This window comes from Cherax quadricarinatus, chromosome 18 (assembly GCF_038502225.1).
Source record: "Cherax quadricarinatus isolate ZL_2023a chromosome 18, ASM3850222v1, whole genome shotgun sequence".
Classification (NCBI taxonomy): Eukaryota; Metazoa; Arthropoda; class Malacostraca; order Decapoda; family Parastacidae; genus Cherax; species Cherax quadricarinatus.
This window is the reverse complement of record NC_091309.1, coordinates 23,018,171-23,037,797: the sequence shown is the minus strand read 5'-3', so window position 1 is coordinate 23,037,797 and position 19,627 is coordinate 23,018,171. Positions and strand designations below refer to the sequence as shown.

The following is a 19,627-nucleotide window of genomic DNA, read 5'->3' as shown; positions in this document are numbered from 1 at the left end:
CAAAATATGTGGCCAGCCCTATGGTCACTTTCTTGAACACACTGTTCACTTACCGAAGTCTATAGAGGTAGTATAATAACCTAAGTGATATGCCAAGATATCTTAATGAAAATAAGATACCAGACATATTAAGTAAATTTTCCTAAATTTCCTTAAGTTTGCTTGCAACAATTAAGCCAACTGTACATATAAATCCAAATGAACTCCCGTTAATCCTTTTTTGGGCCTAGTTCTTAGGCCTTTTGTGTACCCAAGTGCTCTTGCGCTACCGTCCACAGGATGGATATGTGGTGCACAATAAACTAGACGTTTCGGCGGCAAAAATCTAAAATCTAATCTAGCCAACCAGGCTTTGATGCCATCGCTGGACGTCATGCGGCAAGCAATAACAAGGTAAACATCGGTAAAGTTCCTGAGCCAACACTTCAAGGAAACAACAAGGATGACGGGAGGATTAAAAACCAGCAAAACTGCAACTAATGTTCTCCTTCAGCAAATCCAACAATAAGAAGAACCTAGAGTGGAGTCTCTTAGAGCAAGCGACTACTGTTTGGCATTCAATTTCTTCACTAGAAAGGAAAGTAGGACAGGAAAAAATATACAAAATACTAAGAGCAAATCATACAAAAAGGTAAGGAATAAAAGGAATAATATAACGGGAAGAGAAATTCGAGGAATAGGAGAAATATGAGGAATAAAAGAAATAAGAGTAGTAAGAGAATTATGAGGATTAGCACAAAGGAAAAGGTAGAGGGTTGCCAGAGGTTACGAGAAACATTACATGCGACAAGACGTATTGAAAAGGTAACCCCAAGTGCCTGACCCCTGCCTCACATGACGGCACTCAACACAATACTTTTACATCACTGTTACTTCAGCAATCCACTGTCATCTATCTTATAAATGTTCACACAAAAAACTTTTCCTCACCTAACCTAACCTCACATTTTTAGTACTGCTAGTACAGCTGTATATATTATCGTTTCCGTACGATATCAATATTCAATCCATAATATATCACAGAATATTGTATATGCATCGAGGTACCTTCGATGAGTTCCTAGTTTTTCTACTCCCGGACCCATGATGTATATATTGGTCTTGCTCAAACCGTTATCACTGACATTAAATAATACATAATAAATTTAGACTGACATGAAACAAGTTTTGTAGGATTAAAGGGTGAAATTTAGCAACGTTAGACGAGATGTGCATTTTTTGGGCAGTTCTGCCTGACTGACAGATTCTGCTTATGAGGCAAAACCATATATGTGTACCAGCCTACATGTGGCTGCAGAAGTCGAGTCTTGGCTACTGACCCAGCCTCTCGGCTTGCCGTTTGCCTGATTCACTACCTTCTAGCATCGTGGTCTTTAACGTGGTTGCTCTAAAAGCTATGAATTGTGTCAGCCTCCACCGCTTTTCCACCGAGATCATTCCAATTTCTGACTACCCTGAGACTGAAGAAATACTTCCTGACATGCCTGTCGCTCATCTGTCTCTAACTTCCAGTTGGGTTCCCGTGTTTCCCCGGGGCCGCCAGCAGCAACAGCCTGGTTGTCCTGGCAAGCACTGGACAAGCCAGGTACAAAACAGGGCTCTGGCAGAAGAAAAATTTCTGAAACTCATAAAAGGTATACCAGAGGTAAGTGTAGGTTCCATACTGGTGTTGTGTACTCCTAGACGGGCCTTACAAAGTGCCCGGAAAGACTGTTGATATTCCTGAAGGCCACTCTCAGATTTGCCAGGTGTGCATTGGCTGCAGAGGTTATTCAGTAGATGTGAGCCTCAGTCGAAATGCTAGACAGAGTGAGAGAGAGTGAGAGTGAGAGTGAGAGTGAGAGTGAGAGTGAGAGTGAGAGAGAGAGAGAGAGAGAGAGAGAGAGAGAGAGAGAGAGAGAGAGTGTGTGTGTGTGTGTGTGTGTGTGTGTGTGTGTGTGTGTACTCACCTATTTGTGGTTGCAGGAGTCGAGACTCAGCTCCTGGCCTCGGGTCTTCACTGATCGCTACTAGGTCCTCTCTCTCTCTCTCTCTGTCCCTGCTCCATGAACTTTATCATACCTCGTCTTAAAGCTATGTATGGTTCCTGCCTCCATTACTTCACTTTCCAGACTATTCCACTTCCTGACAACTCTGTGATTGAAGAAATACTTCCTAACATCCCTTCGACTCATCTGAGTCCTCAACTTCCAATTGTGACCCCTTGTTTCTGTGTCCCATCTCTGGGACATCCTCTCTCTCTCCACCTATTTATTCCTCGCAATATTTTATATGTCGTTATCATGTCTCCCCTAACCCTTCTGTCCTCCAGTGTCGTCAGGCCTATTTCTCTTAACCTTTCTTCGTAGGACATTCCCCTTAGCTCTGGAACTAGCCTTGTTGCAAACCTCTGCAGTGTGTGTGTGTGTGTGTGTGTGTGTGTGTGTGTGTGTGTGTGTGTGTGTATGTGTGTGTGTGTGTGTGTGTGTACTCAACTAGTTGTACTCACCTAGTTGTGGTTGCAGGGGTTGATTCATAGCTCCTGGCCCCGCGCCCCGCCTCTTCACTGGCCGCTACTGGGTTACTCCCTGCACCATGAGCTTTATCATGCCTCTGCTTTAAGCTATGAATGGATCCTGCCTCCACTACATCGCTTCCCAAACTATTTCACTTCCTGACAACTCTGTGACTGAGAAAATACTTCCTAACATCCCTGTGATTCACCTGTGTCTTCAACTTCCAACTGTGTCCCCTTGTTGCTGTGTCCCATCTCTGGAACATTCTGTCTGTCCACCTTGTCAATTCCTCTTAGTATTTTATGTTATCATGTCCCCCCCCTATCGAAGAAGGGCGCCAATGCCCCTTCAGTTCAACCGACGAAGAGGGCCAGTGCCCGTTTACTTCAGTCAGGTCGATTTCCCTTAACCTCTCCTCGTAGGACAGACCCCTTATCTCTGGGACTAAGTCTTGTTGCAAACCTTTGCAGTTTCTCTAGTGTCTTTAGGTGCTTGGCTAGATGTGGGTTCCAAACTGGTGCCGCATACTCCAATATGGGCCTAACGTACACAGTGTACAGGGTCCTGAACGATTCCTTATTAAGATGTCGGAATGCTGTTCTTAGGTTTGCTAGGCGCCCATATGCTGCAGCAGTTATTTAGTTGATGTGCGCCTCAGGAGATGTGCCTAGTGTTATACTCACCCCAAGATCTTTTTCCTTGAGCGAGGTTTGTAGTCTGTGGCCCCCTAGACTGTACTCCGTCTGCAGTCTTCCTTTCCCTTCCCCAATCTTCATGACTTTGCACTTGGTGGGGTTGAACTCCATGAGCGAATTGCTGGACCAGGTCTGCAGCCTCTCCAGATCCCTTTGTAGTTCTGCCTGGTCCTAGTCCGACTGAATTCTCATCAACTTCACATCATCTGCAAACAGGGACACTTCGGAGTCGATTCCTTCCGTCATATCGTTCACAAATACCAGAAACAGCACCGGTCCTAGGACTGACCCCTGTGGAACCCCACTCGTCACAGGCGCCCACTCTGACACCTCGCCTCGTATCATGACTCGCTGCTGTCTTCCTGAGAGATATTCCCTGATCCATTGTAGTGCCTTCCCAGTTATCCTTGCCTGGTCCTCCAGCTTTTACACTAATATCTTGTGTGGTACTGTGCCAAATGCCTTCTTACAGTCCAAGAAAATGCAATCTACCCACCCTTCTGTCTTACTGCTGTCACCCTGTCATAGAACTCCAGTAGGTTTGTGACAGGATTTCCCGTCCCTGAAACCGTGTTGGCTGTTGTTGATAAGCTCATTTCTTTCTAGGTGTGTGTGTGTGTGTGCGTGTGTTTTCGCAATGAGTTTACATATACAAGGAATTAAAGTATTCTCGTTATTAATATAAGGGTTAACTGCTGCTTTATTGATCTTCGTTCAGCTGATAAACGTTGAACTTAACAAACTACCATCTGAGACTGTAATAGTGACGGAGTAAAGCTAAGGAAAAAAGAGAAGGGAGGGGCCAGTGGCAACCACATGGTAGGATAATGATGTTACATGACGCAGATCCTCCCCCCTCAATCCTTACAGACTGTCACTGGCCACTTGCGTAACCTGTGTATAAGCATGTAGGAGTGTGTAAGGTCGCTCGAGTGGAAAAGGCTCACACGGGTGTGAGAAGGCTCACACGGGTGTGAGAAGGCTCGCGCGAGTGTGAGAAGGCTCCCATGGGTGTGAAAAGGTTCAGGCGAGTGAGAAAAGGCTCGCGTAAGTGAAGAAGAAGAAAAAAAAAAAAAAAAAAAAAAGTGCGAGTGTGAGCTCCCTAAGAGTTATTTGTGACCGGTTTCAAGGGTTCTTCTATCTACCCTTCCTTTCCCGCAGCCAAGCCTGAGCGCTAGCGGCCCGCAAGCCCACCATCACAAACCGGCTGATTCGGCAACTGTAGAAGCTGTCCAGCTGCTGCTTGACAAGTTTTACCTTCGCTCCAAAAAATATTTCTGATATCTGCTGACAATATGTGGAAGAATGTTAACCCGCGGATAGTGACTTTGTTCTCTTAATTGTACCCATGATCCCCATACCTCCTTTACTTTTACCTTTGATGAGTTGGGAGAGTTTTCTACTCCCGTAACCCGGCCATGGGCCAGGGTCGTCTGGGGTTTGCCTAGACAACTAAACTGTTGCTGCTGGTGGCCCTCTGCTCCACATATGTATCACAGCCTCGTTGATCTGGCATCTGGTGAAGATACTTGTCCAGTTTCCTCTTCATTAGCTTTATTACACTTTCTTCCATATCTTCAAAAAAATGGTTTTGCTGTGTACAGGTTAAGGATCGGGACCTCAAGTATTTTCTATGTATATGACAAATTAGACACTTGGGTATCTTTATTTTGGAAACGTTTCGCCATCCAGTGGTTTCCTCAGTCCAATACAAAAGGAATTTGAGGTAATCAGTCCCTCAGTCTGGAGTCGATGTGATCAGTCCGTTAATTTTGTCGGTTCTCTGGACCATTTATCTATATTCTATGAGTATGCAAGAATCGCGAGCAAGCGATACAAGAGGCAAAACAACTACAGGGAGAGTTGAATAACAGCCATAGGTCTTTCATGTTGTAATCAACACATCGGGAGCTTGCAGATTCGTTCCGAAGGGCGCTTGCCTCGGAACGAATCCGTTGAATTTCTTACTCATTTCTGCAACTTGGCAAGCTCCTGGTGTGTTGATTGCAATACAAAAGGCCTAGAGCTATTATCCGACTCCCCCTGTGGTTGTTTTGCTTCTATGTATATATTATCAGGTATCTATCTGCTTTTTTTTCGCTCCACAGAGAACAAGCCACGTCCATTAATTTAGATGTTTCACTGATTTCACAGGCATTTTGACTCTTAAAATAACGGATTTTTAGCCCCCCAAAAATATTTAAATTTTTGTGATAAACAGGAAACTGTCTGAAAATACGTAAATTATCATAATTTTTAATAAAAACTGCTCTTACAATTGCATTTTTAAGTTTTTTTTTTTTTAACAAAATCTTATACGATCTTTATACATTTTCCAGCTGGGTTATCTCGCCTGCCTTTGAAAATTCCTCTGAGTACAGAATAATATTAAATTCCGTGGGAACAGTGCCACAATATGCCCACTGAATTATATTTTAACTACAGCATGTACCCAGGGCATGTTTATGAGCTTATATTAATGCACAATCTATGTGAAATGGATATATATGATAATTTACATATAATACACACGTTAAGATCGCATTTAAAAATGTGATATATAACATCGACATCTTATCCATACCTGTATGTATGAGAAGCAAAGGGTGGGGGTGCGTTCACGAACGCATACATGTATGAGGATAACTGCTAGTGGTGGTCTACATTCGTGTACACGTACATACATGTATGGGGATAACTGCTGGTGAAGGTGCAAAAACACACACACACACACACACACACACACACACACACACACACACACACACACACCCGTATGGGGTGAACGATGGCGTGGGTATGTATATATTCGCATACGTAACAAAATATGCAAGCAAATATGTTTTCTAGGTCACATTTCAAAGAGTTACCGCTAGTTTATTTATCATCTGATCCAATGAGTTTTTACACACTTTATTGCTTAATTCGACGTGTCAACATTCGCCGCTTGACCTGAGCAGAGTGCGGACGTGTGACTACTGCCCTCTGCTGGCCATTGGAGGAGACTTATATTTTCACAACATGGCGCAGTCTGTGAGAAAGCGTATGCACACGGTGTGCATTGAATTGGTGCGTGGTGCAATAACGCCTCAGTCTGCACAAGTGCTTTTACCGCAAATTATCCGTGACACCTATGGTGTTGCGGATCAAGAACTGTATGGTGTGGCGCTAAATGGTGCCTATCGTATTTTCGTCAAGTTGAGATCAGCTGGAGTGTATGAACGGCTGGTTGACAAGTACCAGGACAGGAGCGTGGACGTTAATTCAGCGATATGTGTTCAACTCATCGACGTGTCTAGGCATTACACATGGGTGAAAGTCCGAAACGTGCCATTTGAGGCGGACGAGACTGATTTGCGGAATGTATTTGAACAGTATGGACCTGTACACCTGGCTATGGCTGGTAAATGGACGGATGGGGCGTATGCCGGCTTGCCGGATGGTACGTTCACGATCAAGATGACGTTGAGGCATTCCATCCCGTCTTACGTCATACTGGACGCATTTAGGACGCAGGTAATGGTGTACTACGCTGGGCAGCAGAAGACGTGTAGGTTATGTGGTGCATATGACCATATGGCGGCCCAGTGTGGGAGATGGCAGCGGAGACAGGACCTAGGTAGTGAGATGGTGAAAAAGCCAGAACCGGAGGTGGGTCATGCTGATGAGTCACCTGTACATAGAAGTGGCACTTCCTGGAGTGAGGAAGTGGAGCATGAGCTGCTACTGGTGGGTACCAGCCCATCACTGTCACAGTTAGTGGGAAGTGAGGCATCTGCCTTGGAGAACGGGAAGACTGTGCAGATTGGTGACGTGCGGGTAGAGGGAGGCCTACTGGTGAACGTGAAGGAAAAATCCTTTGAGAAGAAGGTTTCTGAGGATAACTTGAGTATGGTGAGGAGTACTGTTCAGATTGAAGATGAGCAACTTGGAAGATTGGCGAACATGGCAGATGACTCGCCAGGAGTGGTGGAAGTGATTGAGGTGAATGCCGAGATTCACAGGGAGGCATCCAGTGAGTTAGAAATGGATGCAGTGTGTGTCAACCGTAAGAGGGCGGCGACATATTCAGACTCGGATGATGTTTTGACCCCGGCACAGAGACCGGGGAAAAAGCCGTGGGTTGATGTGGTGCGTGGGAGCTCTAAAGGTACGCCTGGTCCGGTGTTGGATCAAGGGAAGCCACAAGTGGGCAGTGGAGAGAAAAGTGGAAGAAGCAGACACACTGGAAGCGTGTCGGTGAAAGGTGAACTGGGGCAGAGGGTGAAATCACATAAGTAGGTTTCCGGTGCATGACAGTGAATATTAATGGATTGTGTGCGAGTGAGAAGTCTGTGGTTAAAGGGCTTTTTAAGACGTTATGCTATAGACATTGTTTTTGTGCAGGAACATAATTTCAAGCTGGGAAGGGAATTGGAGGTGGATGGGTACAGAGTGTTTGTGATGTATTCGGAGCGAATGAAGGGAGGGGTGGGTATCCTGATCCGAGAGATGAGCCCGTTTGTTGTTCTTAGTGTTACGAATAGATGGGTGGTGGAGAGGTGAGAGGATGGCAGTAGTTTGTGTGTATGTGCCGGCTGAGAATGATGTAAGGGTAAAGAATGAATTTGTGAATAACGTATTGGCATATTATTTGCGGTCATTACCGTCAGTGACAATAGTTGGTGGCGACTGGAACTGTGTGGTGCGAAGGAAGGATGTGGAACCGAGAGGGGCAGGGTGTTTTTTGGCAGGTTTAGGGGATCTATTGAGAGGTGTGGGATTGAGGGATGTAGTTGATGGAGGGGATTGCGAGATAGAGCACACATTTCATAGAAAGGGATATGTTGCATGATTAGACAGGTTGTATGTGACAAGGGGAGTGAGGGTGACGCGGGTGCAGATGGTGAATGTCGTTTATTCAGATCAAAGGGCGGTTTATGCTGATTTAAATTGGGACGGTTTGCCTAAGAGGTATTTGGGGTACTGGAAGCTGAATGTACGACTACTGGGTGAGGGGGTGGAGGGAGGGGATTTTGAAAGTTTGTGGGAGGACTTATGGGGTGGGGGTAAGAGTGCACACGATTTATTGGGGTGGTGGGATGGGGTTGCGAAGAGGAGGATCCGGCAATATTATGTGCGAAGGGGAAAGAATGAGGCATGGATGACATATGGGCTTCAACAGTATTTAGAGGGGCGGTTGCAGGGTTGTTATCAGAGGGGTGCTGTGAAAGGTGTGTATCCAATGGAGGAAATTGAAGCGTTAAAGTGGCAGATAAGAGATATGCACAATGAGAGATTTGATGAGGCGAGGGTGCAAGGTGGGTTAGAGGAGGCGATTTGGGGTGACAGGCCGTCAGCCTGTGTGTTACGGGGCCAGCGGAGATGCAGGTTGGCAATGGAAATTGATAAGCTGGTAGTACACGAGAACTTAGGTGGGTATACGAAGGGTCAGGAGTTGCGAACTACTGAGGGTATGAGTGGTTTTCTGGATAGTTGGTTGGGAAAATATTTGCGGAGTGTAGGAGTGAACGGTGAGGATTTAGAGAGATTGGGAGAGAATGTATCTTGTGTGCTGAGTGGAAGTGATCGTATGGCATTGGGAGGGGATATTGAAGAGGGGGAGGTATGGAGAGCTTTGGAGAATATGGCGAGAGGTAAAGCGCCAGGTATAGATGGGTTACCTTGTGAATTCTATGTGAAGCATTGGAGTGTGTTGAAGGATTTATTAGTGAACCTGATGAATGTGATGAAAAGTGAGGGGAGGATGGGTGAGTTGCAGCGTACCGCAGTAGTAGTTTTGATTCCGAAAGGGGAAGGTCCTACGACAGTGCAGAACTACAGGGCGTTGTCGTTATGTGCTGATTATAAGATATTCGCAAAAATCTTGGGGAACAGGCTGAAGTGCGTGATAGAGTTGCTGCGAGAGGTCAGTATGGGGTGCCGGGAGGACGATGTATGAGGGACATGGAATAATAAAAGATTTTGTGGAAAGTATGGAGGGGGAGAATAAAGGGGGGGAGGTGTCTTAGCATTGGATTGGCAGGCTGCGTATGATTGTGTAGAACGAGAGGCTCTGTGGCATATCTTACGGAGGCAGGGTTTTGGGGAAGAGATGGTATGTTAGATTGAGACTTTGTATAATAGGGTAGGTGTACGTGTGCAGGTGAATGGGAAATTGGGTGAGTGGGTTTCAATGGGTAGAGGCATAAGGCAGGGTTGTCCTCTGTCTCAACTGTTGTTTGCTTGTATACAGGACCCTTTTTACAGGGCAGTGGGGCAATGTTTAGGGGTGGATCGTGGTGTGGAGAATGGAGGGATGGGAATAATAGGGTATGTGGATGATACAACAATTTTACTGAGCAGGGAGGAAAGTTTACATGAGGTGGAGGATGTAATTGGTGGTTTTGAAGGAGTTACAGGTTTAAAAGTGAATGTGGAGAAATCGAAATTATTGGTCTTAGGGAATTGGGTAGGGAGGGTGCGATGGGAAACAGCTGTGCGTTGGTGTGTGGTGGATAGACTAAAGGTGTGTGGGATACTTTATATGGGGAATGCCGGGGAGGCACGGTTGGTTAATTCTGGGAGGGCAGTGGATAGGTTGGTGGGTAGGTTAAATGTTTTGAGACCCATGCATTTAACGATACATCAATGTGTTATAGTGGTGAATGTAATGTTATATAGTATGGTCTGGCATGTGGCAGCAGTATATCCCTTGGCAGGACCGGACATAACTAGAATGCTAAAAAAGGTTTTTCGTTATATATGGGGTTCTGGGTGTGACTGGTTGGGTAGAAGTGTTGTTATGCTACCGGTCGACAAAGGTGGATTGGGTTTAATAGATATAAGATTAAGGGTTAAGTGTATATATTTGAAGAGGGGATTTCTCCGAGTGGACGGTCGTGTGGGGAAGGATGTGCAAGCATTATATGAGGAGGCACGAAGGTGGTGGGTAGGATCAGAGATGAAAGAGTGTGAGGATGTGCTGCGAGCTTTATTGTATGTTAGAGATCCGTCTAGGATACAGGTAGGTGTTCTGGAGCGTGCTGTAGGGGAGAGGGTGATTGCACATGTTGAGGGCATATACCCAACGTATGCATGGGGAGACATTTGGGTAAGGTTGCGGTTGGTGTGCATCAGACCAAGAGTGAGAGAGGTAATGTTTCGTTTCCTTCATGGAATATTGCCGTCTGGTGTGGTGCTTCGGGAGAGAGGGTTGATGGTGGAGGACGTATGTAGGGTGCGTGGGGATAGGGAGACAGCTTTTCATGTAGTATATTTTTGTAAAAATTTGGAGTGTATACGGGAGTGGATGGGTGGGATTTTGAGGAGGGTGGGTGGGGGAGGGATATCGGTATTAAGGGCATTGAGTTTAGATGTGGGAGGTGTGGAAGAGTCTGTGCAGCGTGCTTTGGTGTACATCATAACTGATTTTGTTTTCGTATCATGGGCCATGAGGGGTAATGGGGATTGGGTGGTGCGAAAGAAGGTATTGGCTGCAACAATGTACAAAACACTTAGTCGTAATAGGGGGATATACGGAAGTAGATGGGAAAGGGCTTTTCCTGAAGGATATCGAAGTATGAATGTCAGAGGTTTGTTGGTGGAGTGAGGGGGGGGGGAGGGAGGATGTGTTAGGAATTTCAGGGGTTGCACCGGGCTCGTCTCAGAATTTGGGAATGTATGAGGAGTTCCTTGATATGGTGTGAAATGTAGCGTAGTTGTGGAGTGTGTTTTAAGTAAGTTTGTAGTGGTTCGAAAGGGAAAAGTTGTTAAGATTTTTATGGACATGGAAATGAGCAATATCTGTGTGAATGTGAATAGTATACGGTCATACTCAGGATGGTATACTGATGTATGTTATGGATAAGTTAAATTTGGAATATGTTGTAATGTATTATCAGGATTGGTGGTTGTATTAAAGCAAAGGACATGCGGGCGTGATAAATATGTCTGTGTACCAAATGTACTGCTCATAATGAGATAATGCAATGTGTGTGATTTTTATCATACATTAAGTGTATATAGCAGTATGTAAGAGAGAATTTCATGTACTCAGTATGGGTTGTATATTAGTATTCGGTGAAGTTCAATGAATATTATTGACGAGTGATGGGTATATAAGGACATGTTCATGTACAATGTGTTAAGTAGGGTTAGGATGGTGAGGCAAGAAATGTTGTGGTCTGTAGAATAAGAATATAGTACTTGTTTAAGTTAATGTTTAACCCTTTATCGGGGTGGGCCGAAATAATTCGGTATTGATTACGTGTTTTTGGCGCGTGTCATACTTCGCACCCCGCGCAGCCAGCTTCCCGTTCTTTAGTTCCAACCAATCACAAGCCTTCCCTGAGTCTCTTCAGCTAAGTACAGTTCGCTTCTGCCGCCTTCCCATTGGTTGAGAGATCAAAATATAAACACTAGCGGCTTTGCTTCGAACACACGCGCATTTTTCCCTCCACCCTTGCTAATCTACTCTTGGATTATATATTCTACAATGTCGGTAAGTACTGATTGTTGTGTTTAGTGCTTACATGAATAGTTTAGGCATATTTTGATATATACCTAAAGTCCGTGTGAAGCATAATATGAGTGTAGCATGCAGTTGAAAAAAGTGCATGCATTTTAGTCCGAATTATTTCGGTATTGCGCGAGTTTCCGGGAATGTCCAATTTTAGTCAAATAAATATTTATAAAAAATTTTCAATTGCATATATGAACTCTGTAGTGGTCTGGATTTATACAGGAGGTTTCTATTGTCCTTCCAGTTCCATGAGAGGCTGTTTTATGGGGAGCAGTCGACCAGCAGGTCGAGGTATGTCTGCGTTTCTGAAGACAGTGACTCAGAACCAGAGGTAGACGAACCAGAATTGCTGGATAGTGGTGATGAATACTTGCCAACGGATGCACAGGATGCAGAGATGTCAACTGATGATGAGGAAGAAAGGGAAGAAAGGCCAGCCAAAAAGCAGAAAGTAATGAGGAAAAAGAAAACTTTTAGGATTGAGGAATACCCGGATGAGGAAGAGATCCATGAGAATATTGCTCTTCAAGTTTCATCTGAGTGGACCGTAGATGACATTGAAAATGATCCTTTGCCGGCATATGAACATGAAAAGCCTCTTGCAATTAGGTCTCCATATGAGTATTTTCGTATGTTCGTTACTCCAGCCATGATAGATAACATAGCATATCAAACAAATTTGTATACAAGGCAACAAGACGTAAATAGTACTTTTTCAACAGATTCTGAAGAGATCATGAGGTTCATAGGTATTTTGTTGTTCATGGGTATTAATTCACTACCATCCCTCGAAGACTATTGGAAAGCTGGTTTTAGGAGCCAACAGGTTGCAGAGAGCATGGCGTCTAAGAGGTTTAGGTACCTTAGAAGTCATATTCATTTCAATGACAACACAAAAAAGGATAATGACAGATTCTACAAAGTAAGGCCTCTTTACACTGAACTAACTAATGCTTGCTTGAAAATTCCAGCTACACCCAAGCAATCTATTGATGAAGTCATGGTTGGTTTCAAGGGTAAAACTGCTGGAAACCTAAGGCAGTACATCAAAACAAAACCAGATAAGTGGGGTTTCAAACTTTTTTGTCGTGCAAGTCAAGATGGACTCATACATGATATACTCATGTATCAAGGCACAACAACTTTTGACACACATCCCATACAGCTGCCACAGGAAGAATGTAAACTTCCAATAAGTACAAAGATTGTTCTGGTACTTGCACAAACTATGAACAAGACAAACACATCAGCAATCTATGCTGACAATTTCTTTTCAAGTATGCCTTTGGTCAAGCTACTAAGAGATAAGTATAACTGCAGATACACTGGAACAGTACGTGACAATAGTAATGACTATGTATATTTTATTATATGGTAGAAGAAGTTTGTTACTTAAAAAGGGAAATTATATTTGAAAAATATTACTAAATATACGTGATTGTATAAGTTCGCTTGTAGGATGATGTAGTGTTTGTTCGCTTGTGGGATGAATGTAGTGTATGGAAGCGAGGTGGGACGAATCATTTGTTATATTATACTGTGTTTAGTTTTTCTGTGGTGAGGTGTGGAGATTGTTATTTTCTAACTTTTATTTGATATGAAGTTTAATATACAACAATAATAAGTGTGTAAAGAATTTTGGATAATTGAGAATGTCTTCGTACATACAGTTTTATGTAAAATGTAAATACCTGTGACATTCTTTGGGTTATATTGCATATTGTGTTTATGGTTGCAATTTTGGATGTAATAAACCCACCTGTATTTGAAGCTGTGGGCTGTCTTTAGTTTGGTTCTTATGTATAAGTTTAGTGCTAAGGTAGGGAATGTGGAGTTTTCTTTTGTTATATATAATGGATACGTTTCATTGCTTACATTGTCTACATGTATAATTGTGTATTGCGTTTTTCAATAAAATATAAAAAAAAATTCGACGTGTGAGGGAAAAGTTCAACAGATAGGAGTAGCGAGCGAGTATATGGTAACGATAGTTTGATTGCCGGCTGTTTGTTAAGGTAGGGTCAGTCTAGCTCCCGCTATCCCCCCCTCCCTCTTTCTCCCTACCCCGAAAGGAGACGTGTGGGGCTCCGGCCAAACAGTAATCACTCGACTCACAGCTTCCAGCACAACTGTAAGTAAAAGCCTCTGCTCCTATTCTAGTGGATATTGGTTGAAAACTTCATTTTTGACCAATAATAAACTTTGTCCTTTCAGTTTTAAGCTCCACATGAGACTTTTCGATAATCACCACCTTTTTTAAGTATCTTACACTTATCATGGAGAGTGATTTCTTAAGCAGTGGGTAACCTGTCTCTCTTTCCAGCTCGGAATGACAGATCGGGTCACCTGCCAACCAACGAGAAGTGTTGAAGGAGACGGAGTGAAAACGGTCTTGGGACGTCAACTTATAATCTACCTACCTGATTAATTGTACAGGACACTACCCCTCATCTTTGCAGTGGTAAAGAACCTGCGTTCCTGTCATCTGGACTGGCTATTCAAGGCTACAGACTCTGTGAAGAACTTGTCGTTGGGTTGTCACCAACACCTGTGACCCCCCCCCCCCCCACATCATCAGCAACGGCTACAATTTCTACAAGACGGTGTCAACCTCCACCAGACACCCCAGTATAACTGTATATATTAGCGTTGAATTCAAATGTCATATTTTTATTTAATTTTTCTGTCAAATAGGATACACATTCATTTTTTCAATGTTTATCTTTGCATTACTAAATAATAGTGTTTGTGAATTATTATTTCTTTTTCTAATCATCATTAATTTTCCTGAGAAGGAGCCAGCCTTGGTAATACTGTCTGAAGTTGTTACAGGGCTGAGTAAGCCTTCACACGACGTTTCAGAGCGGTTAGAATTAACTGGAAAAAACATGACGCGGGTACACTGTGCCACGGTATTTCGTGTTTTAATATAAACATTAAATACAAAAGGGAACCAATGTAAGAAAATGACAGAGCGGCAAGTGGTCGGAAGCAACTTGTTTTTAATTCTGTGTTAGATACACAGCACTGTGCGGGTACCTTATGGGCTGTTGTTTCTTATGTTTGCGCAGGAACTGTATACCAGGATGCAACACAGAACAGTCGACGAACACCTGGTACCCATATTTACTGTTAGGTGAATAGGGGTTACAAGGGTGCAAATTAATTTCACCGGGCCCGAGGATCGAACAGGAGGACCTTTCATTTATGAGCCTAACGCTCTGACCACCAAGTTACCGCCACCAAGGCAACTAGTATATAATTACGTATTTGCAACTGTAATAGTATATTATAATCAAAAAGAAGCGCTAAGCCTCAAGGGCTATACAGCGCTGTGTAATAATAGAGCTATGCTCGTGGTCTCCAGTCTTCAGTAATTTATTCATCGCATTTTTTTAATTCTAATGGTTGTAGGACACTACCACTTTTAATTCAATCCAATGTTTTAACGAACTTTATGGGAGCACTTATGTATAAGGGAAGATGGGGAGGGGAGTAAGAGCACCAAGCTCCGCTCGCTCACCTGGCATCTATGCCTAGTGGAGTCTGATAAAGATCCAGTGCGACCTCTGTAATCCCATATACTTGTGCTACCACTCACAGGATGAGCCTGGAAATGATGGGGGTGCACAATAAACTAGCTGCTCAAGCGGCACAGCTTAAACTACACGCCGTGGTGATCAGAATGCTCACCTTTCTTGTGGTTTCATGGGTCGAGTGAGAGTAGCGTCCAGTGCAGTAGGGCGACGAGGCGTGTGTGGTGCCAGTGAACATTACAAACTCAGGTCAGCCCCTCACACGCGACACACCATCACGAAATTATCCACTGTCATCAACTGTCATACCACTGCTCATACAGCAGCCTCACAAGCTCAATGACTGGGAAATTTTAACTAACATCTTAGAATAACAGTATAGGTTACACATTTCTGTAATACTGAGTTGAATCTTCCAGCAGTAGGGTGGCCGGCCCATCAGAGTACGATAAGACATCCTGCGCCTGGGATGCCATCACATCCTCCACGCAACACTGCTTAAGGAACCACCATCACCGTACTACATAGCATTAAGGCAACACCGGGAAAACATTCTATTAGTATAGTGGCGGCATTGTTAGACACACAAAGCAGACATGTTTACGCAGGTGTGACTGGCTGGAGGCGTGTTATTAAGCTACAGTTTGGCATAACGGGGGGGTTAAGATGCCGTTACTGCCTAAGCCCAGCTGACAGTGTACGTGATATGGCCATCTTCATCACATCCACCAACAACAAAACTACTCCAGCCTCCATTCTAAACATCCTTTGAATCTTTTCCGCAATTCTCATCATTTCCTTGACCACTCTCGAGTCGAAATTTATAATAATATACCAAACAATTGCGTTTATTACTCCGATTCGACTAATTTGCAACCAGTAATCCCCTCAGGGAAGGTTCCTTGATGTTGGTGAGGGGCTCTTGATTTAGGGAATTGGATCTGTGCTCCAGTTCCCCAAATTAAGCCTGAATGCCTTCCACATCCCCCCCCCCCCAGGCGCTGTATAATCCTACGGGTTTAGCGCTTCCCCTTGATAATAATAATGCAACCAGTAATTGAATGTGTGATCAAGCACAATCATTATGTTTTACAAGCAAACAAACTTGGGGCTACTTCCATAGGAACAGTTTAATATAAGTTAAATACATGATTGGTGAGAAAGGTCGTGCTTAGCATGAGACAGCAGGCCTACTGAAAAATTACAATTTTGTTCTTACAATTCCAAATGAGCCTAAAGAATATTAACCACAATTCACAACCCGATAGGTCAATGACCAAGAAGTGTCAACTCTGTCCCGTAATGTTACGTCTTCCTTCACGAAAATATTTCCCAGGGGATCAACAAGTAAAATGGCTCGGTTGGTAGCGCACTCAGCTCACACGGTAAGGGCGGAAACGTTGGCATGTTTCATTACGTCTGCTGCCCCTTTTATCTAGCAGTAAATAAATACCTGGGTGTTAGTCGACTGTTGCTGGTCGCATCCTGGGAGTAATAGTGTACCTTAGATAGGCTGGGCTTTGAAATGAGCTGAGGTAGTATAACAACTCTTAGCTTGCAAAAAATGATTTGTGTAAAGAAAAAACAAACAGTTTCATAACAATCAGTACGCGGAGACAAAACACATTTAACTTGATGACTGTGGAAGAGAACAGGTCTATGGAAGAATTAAGACACTTTTGCAATAATAAAGATTCCAAAATGTTGCAAAAGTGTCTAACTCTTCAAACTGTCCGTTTCCTAAACCATTTACCTCAGGTCTAAGGAAGAAAGATAATTATTTAAATTGACAAGGCTATGTACAGCTATGTAGAAGGAATGAGTTGTATGTAGAAACCGTGAAAGCAGACTCTAAATAGTTTTAAGAGTACGTATTATAGGGTACACAACAAAAAACGAAGGACCAGGACTCATCTCCTGCAATCACCAATGAGTAGAGAGAGAGAGGAGACAGAGAGAGGAGAAAGAAAGGAGAGAGAGAGAGGAGAGAGAAGGCACCATGATGGTAATGCAGGTGCAGTAGTAAGGATGAATGGAAGGGTGTTGGCACATGGGGAAGAAGTTGATATCCTTGGGGTGAAATCTGACTCTAAACTGACCATGAAGAACCATGTTGTAAATCTTGCAAACAAGGCAGCCAGGAAGCTTACAGCACTTCGCCGTATCTCGCATCTGCTTGACAGTAGGGGTTGCAAGATTCTGTACGAGGCACAAGTACGCTCACACCTTGAGTATGCTCCACTTTCTTGGTTTGCCTGCCCCCCCTTTCATCTGCGACTGCTTGACAGAGTAGAGAACAGAGCAAGGCGTCTCATCTCTCGCCTGGACCAATTCTGGATAGATCTGTCATTTCAGCAGAGCCTTCAACACAGAAGGGATGTGGGTGGCCTTACTGTTATGCACAAGGCCAATATTGTCAAAGTACCACACTTGGATCCACTTCGAGGGCAGCGTGAAATAAGCTTTTATGCCACAAGACGGGCAGAAAGCAGCAACTTCACTCTGGCTGTACCCTTCTCCAGAACATCACTCTATCTGAGATCATATATACCCAGGATGACTCGAGTATGGAACACATTCGTACAGCATAATGATGCCAACGAGATAAAGTCAGTTGATCAAATGAAAATGCTGGCCCACAGATGGCTCCAACTTCATCCTGTTCCCTACTTGTATGTCTCATAACAATAAAAATGCTTTCAAATGAGCTGATGTAGGTAACAGCTCTTAGTTTGCCAATAAAGTTAGGAATCCTGAACCTGTAAATAGCTCGTCAATAAAGCTAGGGATCCTTAACTTTGTCAAACCCTATGCAAAAAAAAAGAGAGGAGAGAGAAAGAGAATGAGAGAGAGAGAGAGAGAGAGGGGGGAATTTCTTATGACCTGCTAAGAGAGTCATGGATGGCAGTGATTAAAGAAAAAGGAGCAATTGCTTTTGATGTATCCGAAGGGGAAGAAAAAAATACATGAGATAAGATACAACAAGAGTAATAAGAGGTGAAGGATGTTGAATGTTGCGACAAACAGAACTTTAAATATTATGGCTGTAAGTTTGCCAGGAGCAGAGTGCATCCTTTGAAAACCTTCGGCAAGATGCTTATGAGAGACAGTGTTACAAAGAAAATTTTCACCACGTAAAAAATAATAATGACATTTCTGCAGACAAAAGGACAGAGGAGATATAGAACATGGATAGAGACTGAAGGGAAAAACAAAGTAAAACATCTGTGATGAAAATGATTCTGAAAACCGACAAGTTGAAGAATGAGACACTCGTGCAACATTTGGAAATCTCTATTGAGGAAATGTTTCGCCAGTCAGTGGCTTCTTAAGTCCAGTACAGAAAACAACAGAGGAAGATGAGTGGTAGTATGAGCTAATCAGTCCCTTTGCATGGAGTCGATGTGTGCAGTCCATCCCAAATGTTACAAAAGTGTCTCATTCTTCAAATACATGGTACCAGGGTAAGAACAGCGAGACTCACCATGGTAAACGTCACCAGTGCAGTCCTCTAGCCAGGCCAAAACACATGTGCACGGAGATAACAGTATACAGAAATGCAAAATTTTCCAAGATTCCTCCCCTCCCCCGATTAGGACATTCGTCAGGAAAGATCGCCTGACATGGGGTTTTGTCATATGACCCATTCAGTGGTGCTGTTGGTTCAACGCCGGGGGGCATGGCATGCAGAAGTGACACTCTATTCTTCCCCCTTCTCCAGTATATACTGTCACAAGTTATCACCGCCTCTCTCTCTCTCTCATCCCCTTCTACCTACCTGTAGTTTACATGTAGACAACTGGATAATGGGCTCCACCCCGGTCAGGTATCCGACCAGGCCTCCTGGCTATCGACCTTTCCTCCCTTCCCACTTACATCTTTCCTCAACGACACATCACTCCTCCATTCCTTTACCATCAACTCGTCCAACCTACCAAACTTCAAGGAATATGTGGGCGTGAAGGGGGAGGAGAAAGTGTGTGGGAGAGAGCAAAATGCCTCACATGAGAGGCAGCAAGAAATATGTTTTTAGTAAACATTATTATACAACCCTATACCACTCAAAGTATCTGTGGGCGATAATTACCTCTTTCCCATTGCCACTGTGTGAGTGGTAGTGACCTCATACCCCTTCTGTGGGAGGTATTGACATCATACCCATCCTGTGGGTGGCAGTGACATCATACCCATCCTGTGGGTGGTAGTGACCTCATACCCCTTCTGTGGGAGGTATTGACATCATACCCATCCTGTGGGTGGCAGTGACATCATACCCCTTCTGTGGATGGTAGTGACATCATACCCATCCTGTGGGTGGCAGTGACATCATACCCCTTCTGTGGGAGGTATTGACATCATACCCATCCTGTGGGTGGCAGTGACATCATACCCCTTCTG

General features: G+C 43.9%; 1 protein-coding gene across 4 annotated transcripts in view; it reads right to left on the bottom strand.

Moving 5' to 3' along the window:
• Window positions 1-19,627, bottom strand: part of LOC128689437 (tyrosine-protein phosphatase non-receptor type 11) — a 206,975-nt gene that overhangs the window by 118,720 nt on the left and 68,628 nt on the right. The window contains exon 1 of one of the 4 annotated variants that reach the window (XM_070086333.1): window positions 15,387-15,590. The exons of the other annotated variants lie outside the window; for them this stretch is intronic. Within the exon in view, the coding sequence (XP_069942434.1) occupies window positions 15,387-15,403 (17 nt within the window). The 5' untranslated portion in view covers window positions 15,404-15,590. Of the gene's footprint in view, window positions 1-15,386; window positions 15,591-19,627 lie in introns of those variants that run through there. 4 annotated transcript variants of the gene reach the window in all.